Consider the following 21,360-nt stretch of genomic DNA (forward strand, 5'->3'; position numbering starts at 1 on the left):
CGCGGGGAGCGGCGCACCCGGCGGCTCCCGGAGGGCGCCTTTGTCTCCGTGTCCGCCGCTGCTGAGGCGGCAGCGCTGCATCCCCGGGGCCGAGGGCAGCCCCGGCCACCTTCCGTGCCCGGCATTTTTTATTTATTTATTTTTTTAATTCCTTTTTTTTTCCCCACTGTATGCTCAAAGACATTTAGGATTTTTTTTTATCAGTAGTAGTATTTCCTCCGCGTTTGAGTGTCGGCAGTAATCAAGATGGATAAGAAATCATTTGAAACCGTGCTGGATGAAATTAGGAAGGTAAATTCTCGTTTCGTGTATTAGTTTAATCATTTGGTGATGGACTATAGGACAAGGAGTAGTGGCTACAAATCGAAAGGAGGGGGACATTTAGCTTAGATATTTACCAGAAATTCTTTGCTGTGGAGGTGGTGAGGCAGTGGAACAGGTTGCCCAGGGATGCCCCAGTCCTGGCGGTGTTCAAGGCCGGGTGAGATAAGGCCTTGGGCAACCCGGTCTAGTGGGAGGTGTCCCTGCTCATAGCAGGGGTGGTTGGGTCTGGATGATCTTGAGCCCTCATTGGAAATAAGCACTTGGATAAAGTTACTGCAGCATTTTTACTTTCAAGGAAGATGAGGGAGAAAACCAAATTAGCCAGGCATGTCTTATTTGAGGGAAGGGCTGTGGTTGCTTGGCTTGTCCGGAGGCAGTGTGAAGTACCCACCTTTTATACGCTGGTTTAGGAGGTACAATGCACAAACAGGACGTGAGAACACTGATTTCTGAGCTGAATTCTGTAGTCCTTTTTGGAAATTACGTCTCCCACAGTTCAGGAGTGACTGTGTTGTGTGCACACCTCCTTCCTCTGGGATGTCAGTCCTGCTTTTTGATGCTTGCTCTGAGCTGTGCTTCCTCATCTCCTGTTTAAAAACTCTCCAAACAAAATACTGCAGGTTGTGGGGAGCAGAGATACAGACCTGGGCTTCCTCGTGTCTGGCAGGGCTCGGGTTTCTCTCTGCATGGTGGTCTGATTTTAAGAGGAAAGCTTGAGGCTGGTGGTTGGCACACTTCCCTGAATGCTAGAAGGAGATAAAAAATCAGAACCTTTGAGATTAATGTTTCTGGTTTGCCTGGGAAGCAGCAACTTGGGACGATGTATTTTGTTGCAGTCAAGCAGAGGTTATTTAAGTGTCACAGTAGAACAGTTTGCCTGCTGAAGGTGTCTTGGTGTGACAAGGAAGGGCTTGTTTCAGATGGGATTTCCTCGTGGTGCAACAGCATTCCATAGCATTTTTGTATTAAGTAGAATTTTTTGTTGTGTTGGTTTGTCTAGGAGAGGTAAATGTCCTTTATTTGGACTTGGGTACTGGAGTTGAGTTTCAGTTCAGTTTCTCTTCGGCATGAGGCAGTGATGGGTGCAATTGCAGTGTTATTATTTTACAATATATCAAGGTATAAAACCATATTGAGGTATAAAACTGTTTATCAGAAGCCCCAGGAGTGTTTTTCTTATCACAACTATATTTTTGCATAAGGTCATGGTCATAAAATAGCTAAAAACAAGACAATCTAAGTCAGAAGCCCCAGGAGTGTTTTTCTTATCACAACTATATTTTTGCGTAAGGTCATGATCATAAGGTCTCTTTCATAAAATAGCTAAAACCAAGACAATCTAAGACAATATTTCAGGGTGTGGACTTCCCTCCCACCTTATGAATTTGTATGGAAAATCTGGGGACCACAAAAAAAAATCAAACATAAAATAGCTAAAACCAAGACAATCTAAGACAATATTTCAGGGTGTGGACTTCCCTCCCACCTTATGAATTTTTGTGAAAAATCTGGGGACCACAAAAAAAATCAAGGAACAACTAGTACATGAATGTTTTCTCTGATGATTGGTGGTGGGAGGGAGTAACGTTTCAATTATATTACTGCAGTGCAGTCCTTCAGAATACACTCTGTGATTACTAAAGACTTCAGACAAAAGGCTTTAGGCATGTGATTTTAGGCAATTGTGTTTCCTCTATGCTATCTGCTTGTATTCCTGTATTCCAACTCCCTGTTGATCTAAGGACCAGTGCTGTGTGTGTTCCTAATAGTTGTGCTGCTGTGGTGTAACATTCATTGTCCAAATGCTGGTTTTGTGTCTTTGTTGCTATGTTTTTGTTTAAGCTTCACTTTTAGCTCTGTCGTAGAACCTTCTTTATTATGTGATTTACAAGTTTGTTGTGTTGGCATGTTCCATTTTCAGTCCTACAGTTAACAGGAACAATTATTTAAATGCCTTCATGTGTAGCTTACTTCTGTTTTTCCCTGTATGACTGTTTACAAGTACTAGCAAAATAAACTTTGGGGGTTTTGTTTGTTTGTTCCTTCCATAAATATGCATAGCAGTGCTTTCTGTTTGTACTCTTGTTATAAAGTCATTAAGTTGTTGATTTAAGAAGGGAAAGTAACATTTATTTCAGTAAAAAAAGACATACCATGCTTTTTTCCAAAACATATGAGGAGGAGGAAGGAATAGAAAAAAAATGAGCATAAAGGCAGAAATTCTTTCTCCCCTGTGACTTCAGTGTGTCTGGTAGTTTGTCTCTTAATGAGGTACAGAAAGGAAGAGGGTTGTTGGGAGGAAAATAGAAGTGGGTGTGTGGGTAAAGCTAAAGGTAGTTTGAGAATACATGAGATCTAGCAGGGGACTTGGAAACTATGGAAGAAAGGTGTTTTCACTGTCTTGGGGCAGGAATTCAGCTGTTAGCTGTCTTCTTTACATCTTGTACTGTCACACAGGGCTGGGTACAGGGGAGGGAGGAAGTCCTGGCTGTTAGACAGCTCACATGGTTATCAACACAACTGTCTGGCCACTGAGTCAAAAGGCCAGTAGTGCTGCATTGAAGTACTGTGCTTTGTTTGTTTGGTATGACTGCATGTTAAAACTTGGAACCCATAAGGATAGTGATAAGACAGTATCCATCTCTGGGCCAAGCTTTGTTTTATATTTAATTCTGTCTGTATAGACTCGTTATCCAATTTCTTCATAAAGTCACTGAAGTAAAATACTTTGTCAGTTAGTTTACAAGTGCCATACAAAGTAATTGCCTGAATCATCAACTGCATTATCTTGTTTAAGTTGATGTAAATCATTGGAGCAAAAAGAAGAGTGATGGTGTTCTCTCAGCGCAGTTATAAGCAACAATGAAAAAGCAAAATCAAGTAAATAAAACAATGAGTATTTTTTAACAGAAGAATTAAATCACTTCTTCCTGCTTTTCAATGTTCTCAGTTGTCTAAGAAATACACTGTTACTTCAAAATGCTGCAATGTAATTGATACAAATGTCACTTTGTAGGGGCAGATTTTAGATTAATAGATTAGCAGATGGTTGTGCTATAATTATGATTTTTGAGTCACTAATCGTGCATCCTTTTTTTTCTATATCTTTTAGGCTGTATTGACTGAGTACAAATTAAAAGCTATTGAATATGTTCATGGATACTTTTCCAGTGAACAGGTAAAGTCAACACTGTTACGGGTTTAATGGGAGCTGTTGTTTTTGTATATTCAGTAATACACAGAGTTTGTCTTGAGTCATACTGAGGCTGATCATATTAGCGTTTCATATTTATTGAGGAGATTTAATTCCTTGTTATCACATCAGCATGACACTATTAAAAAGAGTTCTAAGTTGCTTTGTCATAAAAATCACTACATTTTCATTCTTTTTGTGTCTGGAAAGTTGTATAAATTTATCATAATAGAATTTATAATTGTTTTGTGTGTATTGTCTAAATAGAGATAATGTATAACATGATAATATGTAGATTTTCTTTTTCCTCTTTCTTTTCCTGCTGGCTTTTTTTGGTGTATACTTGGGAATATGTTGTTTGGGATCCTGATAGTTGATAAGCTTTTTCAGAGATATTGATTTATTTTATTTTTTTCCCTTATTCTAATACAGCGGTATTGTTATTTATATGTGCAAGTATATATCAGAAAGTAAATGTTTTAAGTATTTTCATCTCATAAAATAGAAATTTTAGGTGCTTACTTAGAAAGTAATAGAGGATTAGATGCTGGTAGGCACTGACAATCAGCCATCACAAACATGTTTTTTAGCATTATATCAATGTGCTGCAAAAGTGGAGAGGTCATATTGATGCTGTTAGCATACATTTTTAAAATACCTGAAAGTTTAATGGAAGGCCTTACTGTTGCAGGTTGTTGAATTACTGAGATACTTCTCCTGGGCAGAACCACAGCTTAAGGCAATAAAGGCTTTACAACATGTAAGTTCTTGTGACATGATCTTGTGGAATAAATTTGCTCTCTTAATGTCAGTTTAATTTTATGACACCTACTTTTTAACTGATGAGTCAATATACCCTTCAAAATCTTCAAAGTTTCTTCTTCATCTCCTTCAGTGGTACCAAGCTATGCAATTTCATACTTCTAATTGGGGTATCTTTTCTGACTAAAGTGACTTTTACTTTCCTGTGTATCACAGAAGGAGAAGTAACCCTTTCTAACTCTTGTTAACTCTCCTATTTCTTTGCTTTTGGTGAATGCTTTTTGGAGGTGCTTGTTCATAATTTATTGTACAGTCTCCTTCCCAGTGGGAGGGAGAGGCTATTAAAAGTTTACTGACATATACCATATGAAGCTGTTACTGAATTGTATTCTGAGTTTAAAATACTTGTGCTGTTTTATTTTATACACACTTTTTTCTTTTTTTCTTATCAGAAAATAGTGGCAGTTCCAGCATCAAAAATGGTTAATATTCTCAACTGCTTCACCTTCAGTAAAGATAAACTTATTGCCCTTGAAATCTTAGCTTCGTAAGTATCTCTTCTGCTGTGTTCCTTAACTTGTATTGGTTTGGCTCATGTTTGAGGACATAAAACTTTAGATCTCTTAGAAGGAAGCACTGTGCCTGGTTAAGGTAAAGCAGAGATCCATTACTGATGGAGCTGTTTAAAGTAATAATTAGAAGCAGATGTTGTAGAAGTAAGCATTGGGTTTGTTCGGCCTGGAACGAGTTAGGGTGACCTAATTGCAGCCTTTTGGTACCTGAAGGGACCCTGCAAGAGAACTGGAGTGTAATGACAGGACAAGGGGGAATGGCTTCATACTGAAAAAGAGTAGATCTAAAGTGGATATTAGGAAAAAATTCTTTGCTGTGAGGATGGTGAGGCACTGGCACAGGTTGTCTGGAGAAGTTTCCATACCTGAAAATGTTCAAGGCCAGGCTGGATGGGGCTCTGAGCAACCTGAATAAGAGGTCCCTCTGCTCACCTGAAGGGGCTTTGGAGCTAGATGATATTTAAGGTCCTTCCAACCAATGATTATAGATTGTGGAAAATTCCATAGTTCTTGCTGCTATATGAGCTTCTGCCTGCTGGAAGACTTGCACTTTTGATGGTGTTTTTACTGTGGTCTTCAAATGTTATAGAGAACAAAGAGAGCTTTAACCTTATTTCTCTGCTCACTGAAATCCAGAAGACTTGAGACCAGGAAATTCTGGGAATTGACCCTTTTTTGAAAAGTCCTCTAAATATTACATTTGTAGAAATGAGTTAAATAAATAGATCTCATAAACTGACAAATCTATTTTCTATAAAGAAAATAGATATTCTAAATTTTTATTTACAGAGAAAGTTAGGGTTTTCCTAGTGAACAGAGCTGCTTCAAAGGATCTATTACACATATTTAAAATGGAACTCTTCTGCTTGGTTCAGGGGATTTTCATTTTATAAAATATTCTCTTTTTTTGGTTATTTAGGGATTTTTTTGCTTTAAGAATATCTGCCTTCCCTGTGAATGCTGTCTTACTGCCTGCTTGAACTTCCTGGGTATATAATTTCATGGTACAAATATCCGTAAAACGGTTAAGACTGAGGATACAGACATGGTTTTGCTTTAGGAGTTGAGTTTAAGGGTGCCATGTCAATGCTCCTAGTCTATTTCAAACCAAACCAAAACACGATAGCCAAAGGAAAGTTAGTGACACACAAGACTAACCTGTTACCTTCTTGTAATGAGACTGGAGCCCTTGGACTCTTCAATTGCTACACTTCAGCTGATGTGGAGGGAAAGCACAATAACTTCCTTGGCTGTAGAATTTCTACAGTACTAAAGCAAAGTAATGGAGTCATGATTGTAAATCCTAACCCAAATCTATGCACTGCTTACTTCATTAATCAGAAATAGTGAACAAAGCTGAAAGCTCATTCATACTATTCTTTTAGGTGTTTTTCATGTCTTCATTCAATGTTTTGCTGATTTAATTTCTGTTTAATATCCTTCTTTGAGGAATCCCCCTTTTTGGTACTGTATTGTATTTCCAGTAGTTTGGATGGTACGGGTAATATTTGATAGAGAAGTGCTGGTAAAAAAATTGGTCAGAATTTTGAATAAGTTGGATAGAAGCAGGCATTAGTCTCTCCTTATAGTCACATATTTTGTTCTCTGGTGTGTCTAGTGTTGTTTGAGGAAGAGGAGAGAGGAGGAGTACATTTTGGAACTATATGAAGGCTTTCACTAACTCTGCAGAACTTAGAGAAATTTACCAGGAATTATCTTTTTCATCCTAAATTAAATTAGATGAAAACTTGTTTTTCCACCAGACTGGCAAGAAACAGTGGCAAATTGAGTAGCTACTGGTTTTCTGCTGTGCTAGGAATTGTGTGTTAGTAGTGATAAAGCTTTCTAGTGAACTTTTGATGCCTTGAGTCTCAAGGCATCACTGTTGTGATGCAAAATTCATTTATTCTACATACTTACTCTTGAAATAAAGTTTAGACATCATCATCCATTATTCTGTATTGATATTTAGTTCTAATACCATGTTTTACTTACAGGTATTGAAGTCCATATTTAAGCCTAGGATTTGTACTTTAATAATAGTAATATTATGATCTGAACTAATTATGTTTTTTTAATGTGCTTTTGGGTAGTGGCTAAGTGTGGGTCACTTTTCAATGGTGCATTGTTTCAGCTTATGCAAGTGGAATGGCAGTAATTGTCTGTCAATGTCCTTACAGCAACATTGTCGATGCTCAGAATTATCGTCTGATTGAAGATCTGTTCAGAATTAATATGTCAGAGAAGAAAAGATGCAGAAGAATTCTTGAACAGGTAATCAAGATAAGCTAATATCCTTGGTTCTGTTAGGATTGTGTCTGTGTGGTCATTGTGGAGTCATGGCTTAGCATGAGGATTTCTGGGAGCTGCTGGTGTAAGACAAGCTGAAACAAGCAACTGCAAAAAGGTAAGAGCATGTGCAACAAAAGGAGAAGCTTTTGTCAGGCATTAGGAACGTATGGAAAAAGGGATACAGAATTGCAACTAGTGCTGGAGGAAACAGTTTGTGTTTCGTTTTAGAGAACACCAAGTGCTTAAGCCCAAATTCAGTGTAAACAGAGAGAGGCTTTGGTAGACGTTTACACTATTTGGATTATTTGGAATAAGACTTGAGACACAGACTTCAGTTGTTCCGTGTAGGTTGATTCATGCAGTCTAAATGTCATGAAATAGTAACTAGTTTCTTTAGAGCATTGAATTTGATAGCAAATTATGTTCTTTCTTGATTATTTTGCAGGCTTCAAAAACAGGTTGTAAGGCTCCTCATGCTATGATATCATCCTGTGGCATGATTCCTGGCAATCCTTATCCCAAGGGCAAACCAAGCCGCATAAATGGAATTTTTCCAGTAAGCATGATCCTATGCTTTTGCTTTTCACAAATGAACTTTGCTTTAAGATTTATTGCAGTATCAGCAAACCCAGAATTCATATACATGGAAGGAGGAGTGGAATCAAAACCAAAGTACATTTGTTGGGTTTGTTTGTTTGTTTAACCCCCTTCCACATTTATAGGGAACTTGCATTATTCTTATTTGCCCATTCTTTCTATGCTGCTTCAGGTAAAGATTACCTGAACAATGTCACAAATAAGACATTGTTCATATCAGGAAAACATTGTAAACTCCAGCAGTATTTGGCAGAATCAGGAGAGGTGTTGAGAGGCTTGCTGGTAGGTTTGATAAGGTGACCTAGTATGGTCACTACAGTACTACTGCTAATCTCAGTGTGGCTCTTCAGCATGTCAAGCATTTCCTGTGAACACTTAAGGGACAGCAAAATTAACTGGAATTAATGTCATCATGTCCACAAATCAAAATGCAGAATTCCATCATCAACATGCACTGTTTAAAACGTCTCTCTTTACAAAACCTCAGTGTTATAAACCAAGCTATTGGAATGCTCTTAATCATTTCTTTACAAGCCTATAGCAGTTAGTTGGGTTGGTTTTTTTTCCTGACAAACATGGTTACTTTCAGAATGTTCAAAAACTCAAATGTAGTTCAGAAAAAAAATAAAATATGGTGAAATCGTACAGCAAGGTTTGCTTCTAAATTAATGCTTGGTTTAATTTTCTTTTGTTTCAGGGAACCCCTATCAAAAAGGACACAGAAGAATGTACTAATGAAGGAAAAGGAATAGCAGCCCGTATACTTGGACCATCCAAACCAGTATGTGTAAAACTTAATAAATAAATGACCCTTTAAAAACCCCCAAAACAACTACCAGCCAATTCAACAAGGCTTTTTTATACAATGCTGTTGTGTTGCAAGAAGTCTGTAGAGCAGCAATTTAATTGAAGCTAAACTTCTATAATGAATATGACCTAGTATGTTTTTATTTAACTTGAAAAATGAGCTCTAGTTTTTATGTGTAGAGGGGGAAGATTCTCTGCTGGATACAATGTTTGTACATTTGAAGACAATTAAAATTACAGTTGCAGAAGAGAAAACGAAGAGCATTTTTGGTAATCCATCACTAGCTGCTCTCTGAGGATTTCTCACATAAACACAGAAAATGCCTTCATCTTTGAAACTTGAATTACAGCAGTGCCTTAGAAAGAAGTTCTTGTTTCTTAACAACACAGCTGATCTGTATTTCAAAATTTTGAAGCATGTGGGACAACCTTTCAGTGAACCTGTTGCTACTCTGAAGTATTGTCCAAATGTTTTATTATCACTTCTGTTATGAGATGCTTCCCACAAAGCTGTGTGATTTTTTAAAAGTAGGTACCTTCAGAAATATTTGCTAGTTTTAAATGTGCTAAACCTCTAAAATGAGAAGCCAGTCCAAGACTGCAGAATATGAGAACTGCAAGGCAGAAAGGAGCTCCCTTTCCCACTTGTGCTCAGTTTTCTATGAAAATCTAAAGATATCCTAGTGAAGTTTGTTTCACTCTTTTCAGAAAGACTTGCAGTCACTATGGATATTATGAAAAAAATTTATAGCACCTATATTTGTAGGAAAGAATGCCTGTCTGTAGTAGTATCTGAATGTTAGCTCTTTGTCTGAGAAACATTATCGAATGCTCTCACTATTGCTTTTTCCATTTGTTTTTTGTTTATGTAGGCTCCATCAACGTACAATCCACACAAACCAGTTCCATACCCCATCCCACCATGTCGGCCACATGCAACTATTGCACCAAGTAAGGTTTCTATGTGTTCTAGCTTGATGCTATTGTTTGTGCATTTGCCTTTTAAGCAATGTGTCAAGTGTTGGTTTCTCTGACCATGGTCATATCTGAAATTGGCTTCTGCTCCCTGAGCATGCTCTAGGTACTGGTTTCTGCCTTTTCTTTCATGACAGCAGAATTGATAAAAAGAGGAATATACTGACTTCTTTTTCCAACATCCATAAGAAAAATTCACAATCCTGTTCTGATTACAAAATATTTAATTTATGGGAAGTATTGTTCATGTTAAACAAGACAAGGGCTTTGGCTTTGTTGTAACATTTGGCCAAGGCTTGGGCTTTGGCTTGACAAGTCTGACTTGTTGCTGTAGAACCCAACTTGGGATATGGTCAGCCACGGCCCTGAATTAAGTGGAACTTTGTAGGAACATGCTGAAGGGTTGTAATCTGTTTCTCACTTGCCTTCAGTTTTGCCTTTGGTCCATCATAATGGAGAGTAAACAGTTTCCTAAAAGAAAAGTAGATTTCAGTCTCAGAAAGGAAATAGTGATTGCTTTTCCCTGCCATTGCTCTATTTCTAGCCTAGTGCCTTAAGTAAGGTTGAGCCTTTATTCGTAAGCTCCTCTCTTTGCTGCATCAATTGTTAGACTCAAGAGATTTTTGGAAGGGGGCAAGGCAATTGCTCTTTCTTTGGAAGAAAGCTTAGAATACTTAAAAGTAGTCAGATTCAGGTCTGGCAGGCAGCTGAAAGCCTTTTCTAATCTTGAAATTCTGTACTACAACACAAGGAGTGCTCGGGTTAGGACACTTGCATTTCATTCATGTTTGGATTTCAGAGAGTTTTTCAGGGAGTTGATAAGAAAGTGAAGCAGAACTCCTATCAAGCATGCTGAAGGCTGTCATCTAATCAACTTGATGTGTGCAAGTCGTTTTATAGTCATTTTAGAAAAATGGGCACTACTAGTGGCTAAAATAAGACTGATTGATTATTTATGCCCAGAAAATTACTTGTTCTGAAGAAACTGTGCAGGAAACTTGCAGACTAAATCAAATTTATATTGAATAAATCCTATCCAAAGTACCTTAAAGCACAAAATTTGGCCTGCGGCAGGATAGAAATATTAATACAGTTTTAGGATATGAAAGTGCTTTAGAGATTTCAGGGCCTTACTAGGCTGCAACATGTGTTTTAAGAAAGCTCTTGTGACAACAGAACTCATAACTGGTGAAATTATATATATGTGTATGTATGAGTTTAATGAGATTGCAGATGCTGACCTGAAACTATTGAATGTGATTGTTTTCAGTCAGTGGTGCTGAATTGTTTTTTGCCTCTTGAGCATTTCCTTGCTGAGTGCTACAGTGATTATTAGTTGCTTTTCTGATTTTCAGGCAAGAGTTGTGCAAGAAATCTTGGCATCAGGTGGAATTACTATGAAAGTATGAAATCAGAAAGGACTTCTATATGACAAATTAGTGCACTTTGAGTATTGTTCAAGTGCTACCTTTTCCCATGAAGCCCGAGTTCTTATGCTCTTAAACTATTAATTCAGGGCCACTGTAAAATGTGTTTATCTTCCTGCAATTTAAATTCAGATGTGTTTCATCAGAACTGTATACCACAGCAATACAACTGTTTCAGTTGCTCCGAAAAATAACAGAGGAAAAAAGATATATTTAGTATGTTAATTGCTGTAAGAATTTTATATTAAAATACTTTGTTAACCCACTTGAATTTCTTAACATTTAAAGAAATATTGAAGAATACTAAGTTAAGTATTTGAGAAGGATTGTTTTTTCTCAGAATTTCCTGGCTAGTGTTAAAGGGTGATGGTTACTGATCTGTGTTTGGCTCCCTTGTTTGTCCAGCTTTAATGCTGAAGAAGGAGTTGCAACAGCCTTTAAATTAGGAATAAGAAAGGAACCAATGATGCTGCAGACACTGTATTACTCCTCCCCTTTGAGTTTTTTCAGGCAAAATGGAACTGGAAGAAATTGAAACTTTTTTTTCAGGCTCTCTTAAGAGAATTGCCCTTAGTAAAATTTGGATCACAATGCATGGCCTTCAGGCAGACATTGGCAAAAGCCAACATCCAGCCTGGATAATTAACTGGTCTAGCTTTTTGATGAAGGAATGTCTTACAGTGTTGAAAATATTTTTTTAAAGGTGAAGATGCTTACTGGTTCATCTAGATACAGATTCTTCTGACAACAGGGATGTGTATTGCCTTTGTTATTTTAGGTGCTTACAACAATGCTGGCTTAGTTCCAATGGCCAATGTCATAGCTCCAGGCTTACCAGCTCCTCCACCATACACTGCTAATCAAGCGGTATCAGGTAAAGCATGCATATCTTTAAAAATATTCATGCTGTATTTCCTGGTTCGTTCTGGGAGTGGGCATTCACTGCTGGAGTTTCATTTGCCTTTCAATAACAAGCTGCTGTTCTCTGTTTAGAAAATGAGGACCTTTCCAGCCAGGCAAAACCTTCCCAAAATCAAGGTAAATTGCAAATCCACAGGGGATTTTTGTGTGTATTGTATCTTTGTTATTTGTTCAGAAAATGTTAACAACTTGTTTAGTGGGATCTTCATAAGCTTCCAAGTATGCAGCCACTAAGTATGTGGAATAGAATCTCTTGAGAGGGGAGAAAAAAGATCATCAGACATTTGTACTTAGAAGCATTGAAACATTAAAATTCATTCTTTTGTGTGTTCGCTTATCAAAGTTTTTTATATTCTTTATAAGTATGTGAGGAAATCATATTACAAACTAAATCAAAATACCATTCACAATGTTCATGCACTTAAATACTTCAGTAAATCTTTGCAATTTTTAAAATTCTGGATATCTGTTGGAAAACTCATTGACATTTTAATTTCATAGATCAGTTGCAATAAGAAGGTAGGAATACAAGAGAGATTTAGAGATTTTTGAATGTCTTATCCCAGAGTGTTAGATCCAGCTATGTCTCCTGCACTTTCATCTTACCCTGTAAGATCCTGTTCTTTTTACCAGGACAATAGTGTATTTTTAAACTGTTGTTATTTGTGTGGTGCTTTGCACACTTGGTACAAAGCAAAATAATCCTCTTAGGAACTACTTATAAAAACGCTTTGATAACATGTTATTAGATTTGACAGACTGAGAATTTACTGACCATTGAGTCAGGCATATTAGCAAATACTGCATATAGATAAAATGACTGTGATAAGTTTAGCTACTGTAAATATTCCTAGGGACCAAAAAAAAGTCATGTTTTGTCTTTCCTTCTCTATGTCCAGGGATGGTTCTACAGAAATGTTTTGAAGAATCACTTCATTCTTGTATACCCTTCTCTAAGTGTGCATGTATTTTTACAAAGTTAGTTCATACAGCTAAATAAATACAGTGTAAGGAATGAAACATTCTCTTAGGAAAAGTTCAGCTCTGGATTCTACTGCAGCTGTATTTCATTCATGATTATCTCAGCTGTCAGGATTGAATAACTGTTATCTTTAGGCGAGTCTTCAGCTTGGAAATAGAATGAGAAAACAACACAATCCAGAGCTGGGCAGTCTGTGGCTTTTTTGAAAAGAGTATGTCAAAGGAAATAGTTTTTTGGCAGATTTACTTGTTTTAGAGTTTCAACATACACAAAATAGGAGTTGGTCAAATGAACTTAGGTCCAGGATATTAAATAATAATTTTCTGGATTTGTGTGTAGAATTATGTGTAGAAATCAGGCAAGAGAGACATGTAGGCTGCTAGAGAGTTATGGGTGGTGAGTTTGACTGGTTGGATGAGTGTCTTGCTTACATTTGAACAGATTATTCCAAAAGTTAAATAAAGCACAAGGGTTGTTTGAGAGGAATGATTTATTAACATATTCATGTTCCACAGGAAACTAGAGGCAGGCATATCGAGACTCTTGACATGCCAGTGTTCATAAATGCAGCTCCTTTCCATTAACTTCCACCTCCCCATTAACAGTGAGCCTGCCTGTTTTCCTGCAGCTTGACTGATGTCTCTTAACTTACTTTGTAGGATTGACACAAGCTGGTACTTTTAGTGGCAGGTGCTTGCCTTTATTACAGACACCTAACTAAAGACTTCTAGAAGTACTTTTCGATAAAGTCAAGTGCCAATGTTAGTTTAATACTGTAGTGTGATACATGAATTTCAAAGTGTACCTTCTTAGAATCAAAATCTGAAGGAAGCACAGTGAAGAGAATGACCTGATTTTGAAGGAGAGAAAACTACAAGCACCTGAAATCAGCTTTCTTCAGTTGTTGACTAAACTTCTCTGAAATCAGGATACATTGAATTAACTGGTTCTGAAGGAAATTCTGACCTTCAGTGAGAGTGGATGCAGAGGAGCCCAGGTGATCTGATGCTGATGGAATATTAGATCTGATTTGGGTACTGCCAAATGTTAGGGACCAGAGGGAGGGTGTTTACCTGTATCACTTAGATGTTCTTACGGAGTGTATTTGAGTTTCTAACTGTTCTGCATGAGATCATGAAGAGGTAGCAGATGTCACAGAGTGTTTTAAAAAGGAGTGTTAGCCCACATGGTGTATGATTTGTGTGATGTGTTTGTGTGTACCTTTTTGGTTTGTTTTCATAGGCCTCGCTGTTCATTGTTTATATGTAGACATTGTGTGTTAGCTATTGCCTGTGTATCATATTTTGAAATGCTGTATAAAATGTTTTTGTGTTTATTTCAAACATTTCTGACAGTTTCAAGTATTCTTACTGGTTTTGTTTCTTTGCAGCTTTTTCTGCACAAACGAATCAGCTCTTTACTCCTCATGGTTCTAATCCTTCAACACCTGCTGCTACTCCAGTCCCTACCCCATCACCTGTCAAGGCAATAAGCCATCCATTAGCACCTGCAACTCCACTCATCTCTGGGATGAACATGTCTACCCCTGTCCTTCCTGTTTTCCCAGGACAGGTCTCCTCTTCCATCCATACATCTCAGCCATCCACCCCAACCCCTACTGTCATCAAATCCCTTTCATTGCCTGGTGTCCCTGTCACATCTGTTCACACTGCAACCTCTACCCCGATCCCCTCAGTTTTTTCTGGGCTGGCTTCTATCCCTGCTGCTATGCCCGCTCCTCAAGGTTCTTCCACTCCATGTGCCACACCTGCACCCAGCGAAGCTTTCGCATCTGCTGCTACACCATTTGCTGGCCTCCCTTTCTCTGCAACCTCTTCAGTTGCTTCCGCTAATAATCCTGCTCCATTGTCATCGGTCTTTGCTGGCCTCCCTTTGTCCTTGCCACCCAATGCCCAAGGGATTTCTAGTCCTGTTCCATCTACAATTGCTAATTCTCCTGCCACTACCATTCCTGGCTCGCTTAGCTTGCCTAACCCAATTTTGTCTGTCTTAAAGGGATTTCTGACATCAAATGACACTTCATTAATCAATTCATCTGCTTTACCTTCTGCTGTGACAAGTGAGCTAGCTTCTTTATCTGCTCTTGCTAATCAAAGCTCTGACCCTCCCACTTCCTCTGTCAACAAATGTTACGCTCCATCAGCCACCCCCAACACACAGCGTTCCTCCACACCTGGGCTGGCTATTTTTCCAGGTCTTCCATCCCCATCTGTAGCCAATTCTAGTTCCACTCCTCCCACATTGCCTACACAGTCACCTTTAACCACTTCACCATCAATTATGCCAGTCAACTGTGGCTCATCAGCCTCCCTCTTGCATGGCACAAGTCCTACTAATCCCGACCAGCAGCTCTCATCAGCCCCAGCTGCCACAAGTATCCCAGTTCTGGTCAAAACAGAACCCATGAGTCCTACCCTGTCGGCCTTCAAAGGTCCTTCTCATTCAGCCAGCCCTTCTCATGGTGCTCTAGGACTGTCAGGGCTCGGGCGTGCGTACACCTCAGCAGCTTCAGTGCCCGTCAGCTTACCCGGTTCCCTGAATCCAGCACTGTCAGGGCTCTCCTCTTTGAGTGCTCCTCTGAACAACTCCAGTTCTCTGGCTTCCATTCCCCTCGCCCCACATGGCTCCTCTGCTCCCATTGCCCCCGTGTTCAATGGACTTCCTCCTTTCACGTCTCTAACCAGTAACTTTGCCTTTACTGGTAACCCAGCACTGACCCCGCCCGTCACTCTCCCAGGGTCTCTGTTGGCCACTCCGGCTACAAGTGCTTCGGCCGTGTCCGCCCCCCATGTGAGCTCCACCGCTGCCGTGCTCTCAGGACTCGCCGCCTCCGCAGCAGTCTCTGCTCCACCCTTCTCGCTTAACTTGTCCAGTGCTGTCCCTTCCCTTTTTTCTGTTGCCCAGGGACCTCTGGGATCATCAAACCCATCCTTCCCTGGTTTTCCTGTCTCTAACACACCCTCTGTCACTCCTGCTCTCCCTTCTTTCCCTGGCCTCCAGGCATCCTCTGCAGTAGCAGCAGTTGCACCGTTGCCGGCAGCTGCCACAGCCCCATCTCCAGCTCCGGTCCTGCCAGGGTTTGCCTCGGCCTTTAGCTCAAACTTCAACTCTGCACTTGTGGCACAGGCTGGGTATGTTACTGTTTTTGGAGGAGGTCAGAACTATTTATTTTTCTCATCAACAAAACACTGATTTTATTTTAGGTGTGTAGACAATATTTTCACTCATAGTTACTAATTGCAGATAATTTTTAAAAGTTAGCTCACTACTAGATTTCAACATGTTTTTAGAAGCTGATAAGGTAGTGACTAAATAGGTTGGCCTCATAGTCCCTGGTATGACAGTCTAATCCAGTGAGGTCCTCAGTGATTTTATTTCCCAGGTGAGGTTTTACAAGATTGGATTCCATGTGGGCATCTATTGACACACACAGGTAATAGCAGCCAATATCTTTGATGTTTTAAGGAAGTCGTCAGCATAAATTCTTGTCTGTAAAGTTTTTTTTGAGTGCCAACTATCAGCACAGTTGAGGTACAAAACATTTTGAGTCCCCTTAGGTGTGTTCCAGACAATCTTGGTTTGTGTATGTATGAATAATTTTTAGGTGGGTAAAGACTGGAATTCGGTTTATAAATTCTGGCCTTTAGAGATTTAGAAAAAGAACTGCTTTTGTAATTTATATAGATACAAGCTTATGGAAAGAGAAACAGAATAAAACATGGTGCAGATGTTCCTAATAATAGCCTCATTTTGACATTCTTTCAGCTTGGCTTCTGGACTACAGACTCCAGGAAATGCAGTTTTTCCTGGTCTTTTATCTCTCCCTGGTATCCCTGGCTTTCCCCAAAGTGCCGCGCAATCTTCCTTACAGGAATTGCAGCACAGTGCAGCTGCACAGTCAGCACTACTACAGGTAATGTGCCTATTTGTTGGTACTGTTCTACTTCCAGTGAACTCTTGAGCATGTACTTGCCTGCTAACTCTTTGGGATTAGTTTAAATCAGTAAATTATTAAAACCCCTAAATTGTGTGAGAACTAATTACAAGGATCATGATAAAAAACAACTTGTGCTAACTTCTTTGTTAAGGTCAGTGTACAATGCATAAGTGAGATGAAAACATTATCTAAAACTCTTTGTAAAATCGGAAGAAGCAAAAGAAAAGATAATGCAAATTTATTATTTTGCTGGGTTTGTGTTAAATCTAATTGGCTGATCATACTGTTGCAAAATTTGTGCTCAGTTCCAGTCTGATATTTGAATAACTTACAGATTTCTGTGGACCGTTTGTTGTGAGTTATGTGCCTCTGCACATGTAATCAGATTGTCTTGAGTTTGTGTCTGTTGTGGTTGTGCCTTTCTCTTGATAGTTCCCACAGATAGAATTGTAATATAAGCTTGAAGTGGCTTTGGGTAATGTGTAATTTCATCATCTCTTGTCCATGAAACACTTGTTTCACCCATCAGCCTACACAAGTTAACCGAAACTATCATCAGATTTTGTGTTTATATGTTTAGCTTGTCTTTTGTTAAAAACAGCCTCTGTACAGACTCTTGTAAGAAATTTGACCTTCTCTACATAATACTAAAAAAAAGAGCTGAGTGTCTTAATGTTTTCTCTCTTCTGTGACACATCAGTTGTTGAAGTGAAGCATGTGTCTAAGTGCAGCATATTGTCAGATATCTTCTGAATATCAGGGGATTGGAAGAAGCAAGTTACTTCACCTAGACCATGCTTTTGCAACTCAGGAGTCTATTTGTTCTGTAGAAATGTATGCAGATTGCATTGAGGGAATGTAATTATTCTTATTTATAAGATCCACTCACTAAAATTAACACTTATTTACTTGAGCAATGAAGAGAAAGCAAGTTGAGTCACTAAAATATTACAGCTTCTGATTAAGCTGTGCTTTCCAAATCAGATGGTGCCATTAACACTGCTTTGTTTTCCCCCTTAATCCAACTGCTTTTTTCATTCTCTGGTATTTCAGAGCAATAGTTGCACTACAGATTAACGTCTTTGTATAGATACCTTGCTCATCTCTATTCTTTGCACACTTTAGAATATAATCCATTTGTTTTAGCTTGAGCAGGACTGGTATTGTGGCTGAAATTTTGCTTAATTTAGATTTTTGTTTCCTTATTTTTATCAGTGCTGTTTCTTAACTTCTTATCTTCCTTAAAGGCACATTCTGCTTCTGCTCTGGAGAACTATACCGCTCAGCCTGAAGGTTTTGCTAACTATCCATCAACACCAGGAACACCATTTTCATTGCAAACAAGTCTGCCCCAGAGTGGATGGCAGTAAATACCAGTAAATGCATAAAGACTGCAGTGTTTGCTTGACAGAGCCTGATTCTATTCACTTTCAAGGCTGTCTCTGCGATAGTGGGAGCATGATCTGAGCTGGGGAAAGAAAGGGAAAACATGAGGGTAAAATGTTTCCAGGAGGCTGTGTCAGATGTCAAATTTAATTTGTGAATTGCATTCAGTTTGATTCAGGGTCTGATCCTGTGAATTGCTGAGCATCCTTGACTCTCCTTTAATTTTAAGAGTTCAATGTTTGGTGTCTTACAGGATCAGGAGCATTCAAACAGATGTTTCTGTAAATAGGGCAACTGACTGTCAAGCTGAGTAAGGAGACCAAGTATACTCAATAGTGTGAATAAGCACCTATCCTTCTGTTATGTTTTGTATGGTATATGTGGTTAATATAGACTGAGATCTAGACTGAAACTAGACAATTCAAGCTGTAGACGACCTTTTGCCTAGAAGCACACTTCTTGTGTGTGTACAAATCAAGGTCAGTTTATGGTTTTTCAGATGATTTCTTCCTATGTATGAAGATATCCTGTTAGCATCAGCAGTATGTTAAGGGGAGGGTAGGTCAGAGGTATGTGGGGGTTTTTCTTATGCTTCAAAATACTGTTATGGGCTTGCTGCTGAATTGAGTACTCCTTTGTCTGAACAAAAAAGCTAGGAAATGATGCTGTACTGTATTTGGTAGAAGTGGATTATGTTTTACTGGAGTATGGTTTAGCTAGCTGAGAATATGTCTTTCCAAAGTACATAAAAACATTTTAACTTGCCTCTAAAATAAGGTTCCATAATATTCTCCTTGCCTCCAGCACCCCTCTGAATGAAATAATTGTACTGCAGATAGCCTGCCTATCTGGCACTTTTGACTGCAGATTTATGTGAATGTTTACAGACATGGGGCAAGTTCTTCTCTCCCTTATACTCACAAACAAACTCGTTCTCTTTGTGCTTTTCAGCTATAAACTACAACTTGATGGTGCTTATCATGTCCTGTGAATATAAGTGGGAGCAGAATTTGGACCATGGATTTTTTTAGTATTTTTCCTTGGAAAACATACATGATTTTAAAGGCATATAGCTAAATTAATTGTTACAATGCAGCATATAGAAAGGTCTTGCTTTGTTAGTGAAATTGAGTTGTGCACTCTTCTAATAATGTTAGTATCTGTGGCAATGTGTAACACATCATTGAATATCTTCTATTTAAGGTATGCTCTTGATCATGGTCTAGAGACAATAGAGATGAATGATATTCAATCATGTGACTAAATTAAAATGTAGAGATACTACACTGTAGAAATGTTCTGCACCTAGAGTTTTACTTTTTTAAAGATTGATGATGCTGGGAGATGTTGCTAATGTATTTTCTTTCAAGATGTGAACAAACTTTTTTAGAACATTAATGGAAATTACTGTATTGGTTTTTAACATAATTTTTTTAAATAAAAAGTTTACAGTCATGGCAAAAAGGCTTTGCTGACTATTTGCATATTTACCTAAAATATGAATGAATAAACTTGTTTTTACTAAGATACTTCTACTGATCTTGATCTTGCTTTATGCAGTTTCTTTTTGATGAGGAATTCTGTCCAAAATTATAAAATTTACTTCCTAAGGAGTGACATTAGAAATATCCTATTTAATTTTTAGATGAAAAATTTAAATTCTTTGACATTTTAATAATCAAACTTACGTATGATGTTAAATCTAAAAAAGATATTGTGTTCTTACATTTTTTATTTTGTGAAACCTGTTAAAGTCTCATTATTCTCCACTCTGAACTGCTCCTAAATTTGATATCTCGGATATTGATATCTTGACTTAAGTAATCTGTGGAAGAGTTCTCTACCATCTTTCATTTTATTCTGCTTGTCATTCTTTCCATAACTCATTCTTTGTAGATTAGCAGATGAGTTGGAGAAAATAAAGATACAGGTATCTTATTAAGAGCAAATTGGCTTTTCTCCCCTGGATGTCAATGTAAACCAGTTCCAAGTCAGTAAGTGTTTTGTAACCTTTCTGAGGTGCTGAGTCTTTTTAATTCTAATTTCCCCATCAAGCAATCAGTTTGAACTAATTCATCCAGTTCCAAGTCAGTAAGTGTTTTGTAACCTTACTGAGGTGCTGAGTCTTTTAATTCTAGTTTCCCCATTAAGCAATTAGTTTGAACTAATTCACGTCACCCTGTAGTCAAAAGCAAGGAATACTGTTTTGTCAGAAAGTAAGCACTTTGTGCCTCTGTTTCTAAAAATATCTGTTGAATGGTTATGGGGTGTGGGGTTCCTGTCTGAGCACTGGACAACTCGGAGATGCTGAAGAGACTCAAGCTGTGTTTCTCCAAATGAAAACAGGTGAGAAGTAGTGAAATGCACTGCGTTAAATGCTCTTCTCCTGCAATGTAGTTACTGGGTGTTGTCCAGCCCCTTTAGCAGAGAAGAGTATTTGATGCTCCCATCAGTCTTAGACAAGTGAATAGGTTAAGAAATGTTTAATTGTAAAGTTCTTATGTCTGGCTGTCTGGTTCTTACTGAATCTTACTGGAGCTGGATTTTGTAAATGAACTCTCCACTGGTTAGGATTAAAATTCAATTTTTGAAATATTTCTCCTGATGTAAAATTGTTTTTTATTAATTTTTTTCCTCTTCAGGAATAGAGTCTGTGTTCTGCATTGCAGCAAACTGCTGTGACCCAGCCTTGGAATTTCTGAAGGGAGTGATTTATCCTGAGCTCTTTCATGCTTACTTGAGCACCATTTTTAGACAGCCAAGGAAATGTCTGCTCCTGAGGCAAACCACCTTAAGCTGAGCCTGTGCCAGGAAAGGGCTCTTGCTGTATGATTTTAATTCTGGACCGATTTTTTTCACTGTTCAAGTTGCCTGTTACTGCTCTGTTTTGTGTGTACTGACGGCCTGCATAGATACGGTATGGTGAAGTGTTCCTCGAAATAAAATCTTTTTTGCAACAACTTAAGAACATACCGGGATTGTGTTTGCAAACAAGTTTCAATGTTTCTTTCAAGTGCTTTAATTGCAACTGCAGTGAATAGGAGAGAAACAGAGTAATTTTCTGTCCTTTTCCTCTGCAAATGAGTGTTGGGAGTTTGCCTGGGCCTGAAAGGAAACTTGCCACGGTATGAATGTTTTGACTTTCTTGCAAATTGCCTTCCTTT

General features: G+C 38.4%; 1 protein-coding gene across 2 annotated transcripts; it reads left to right on the forward strand.

The window, feature by feature from the left end:
- Positions 1-161: 161 nt before the first annotated feature.
- Positions 162-21,156, forward strand: PROSER1 (proline and serine rich 1). Of its 2 annotated transcripts, none has more exons than XM_039696599.1 (13): positions 162-291; positions 3,437-3,502; positions 4,209-4,277; positions 4,732-4,826; positions 7,032-7,125; positions 7,589-7,699; positions 8,438-8,521; positions 9,420-9,498; positions 11,728-11,823; positions 11,943-11,987; positions 14,243-16,004; positions 16,639-16,786; positions 20,839-21,156. In XM_039696599.1, the coding sequence occupies exons 1-13, from the start codon at positions 247-249 to the stop codon at positions 20,842-20,844; spliced, it is 2,700 nt and encodes an 899-aa protein (XP_039552533.1). In that variant the 5' UTR covers positions 162-246; the 3' UTR covers positions 20,845-21,156. The 2 variants fall into 2 exon arrangements, with proteins under 2 accessions (XP_039552533.1, XP_039552532.1); XM_039696598.1 differs by lacking the exon at positions 20,839-21,156 and adding an exon at positions 18,058-19,660.
- The last annotated feature ends 204 nt before the right edge of the window (positions 21,157-21,360 follow it).

This window comes from Passer montanus, unplaced genomic scaffold (assembly GCF_014805655.1).
Source record: "Passer montanus isolate IOZ18808 unplaced genomic scaffold, ASM1480565v1 scaffold99, whole genome shotgun sequence".
Taxonomy (NCBI): domain Eukaryota; kingdom Metazoa; phylum Chordata; class Aves; order Passeriformes; family Passeridae; genus Passer; species Passer montanus.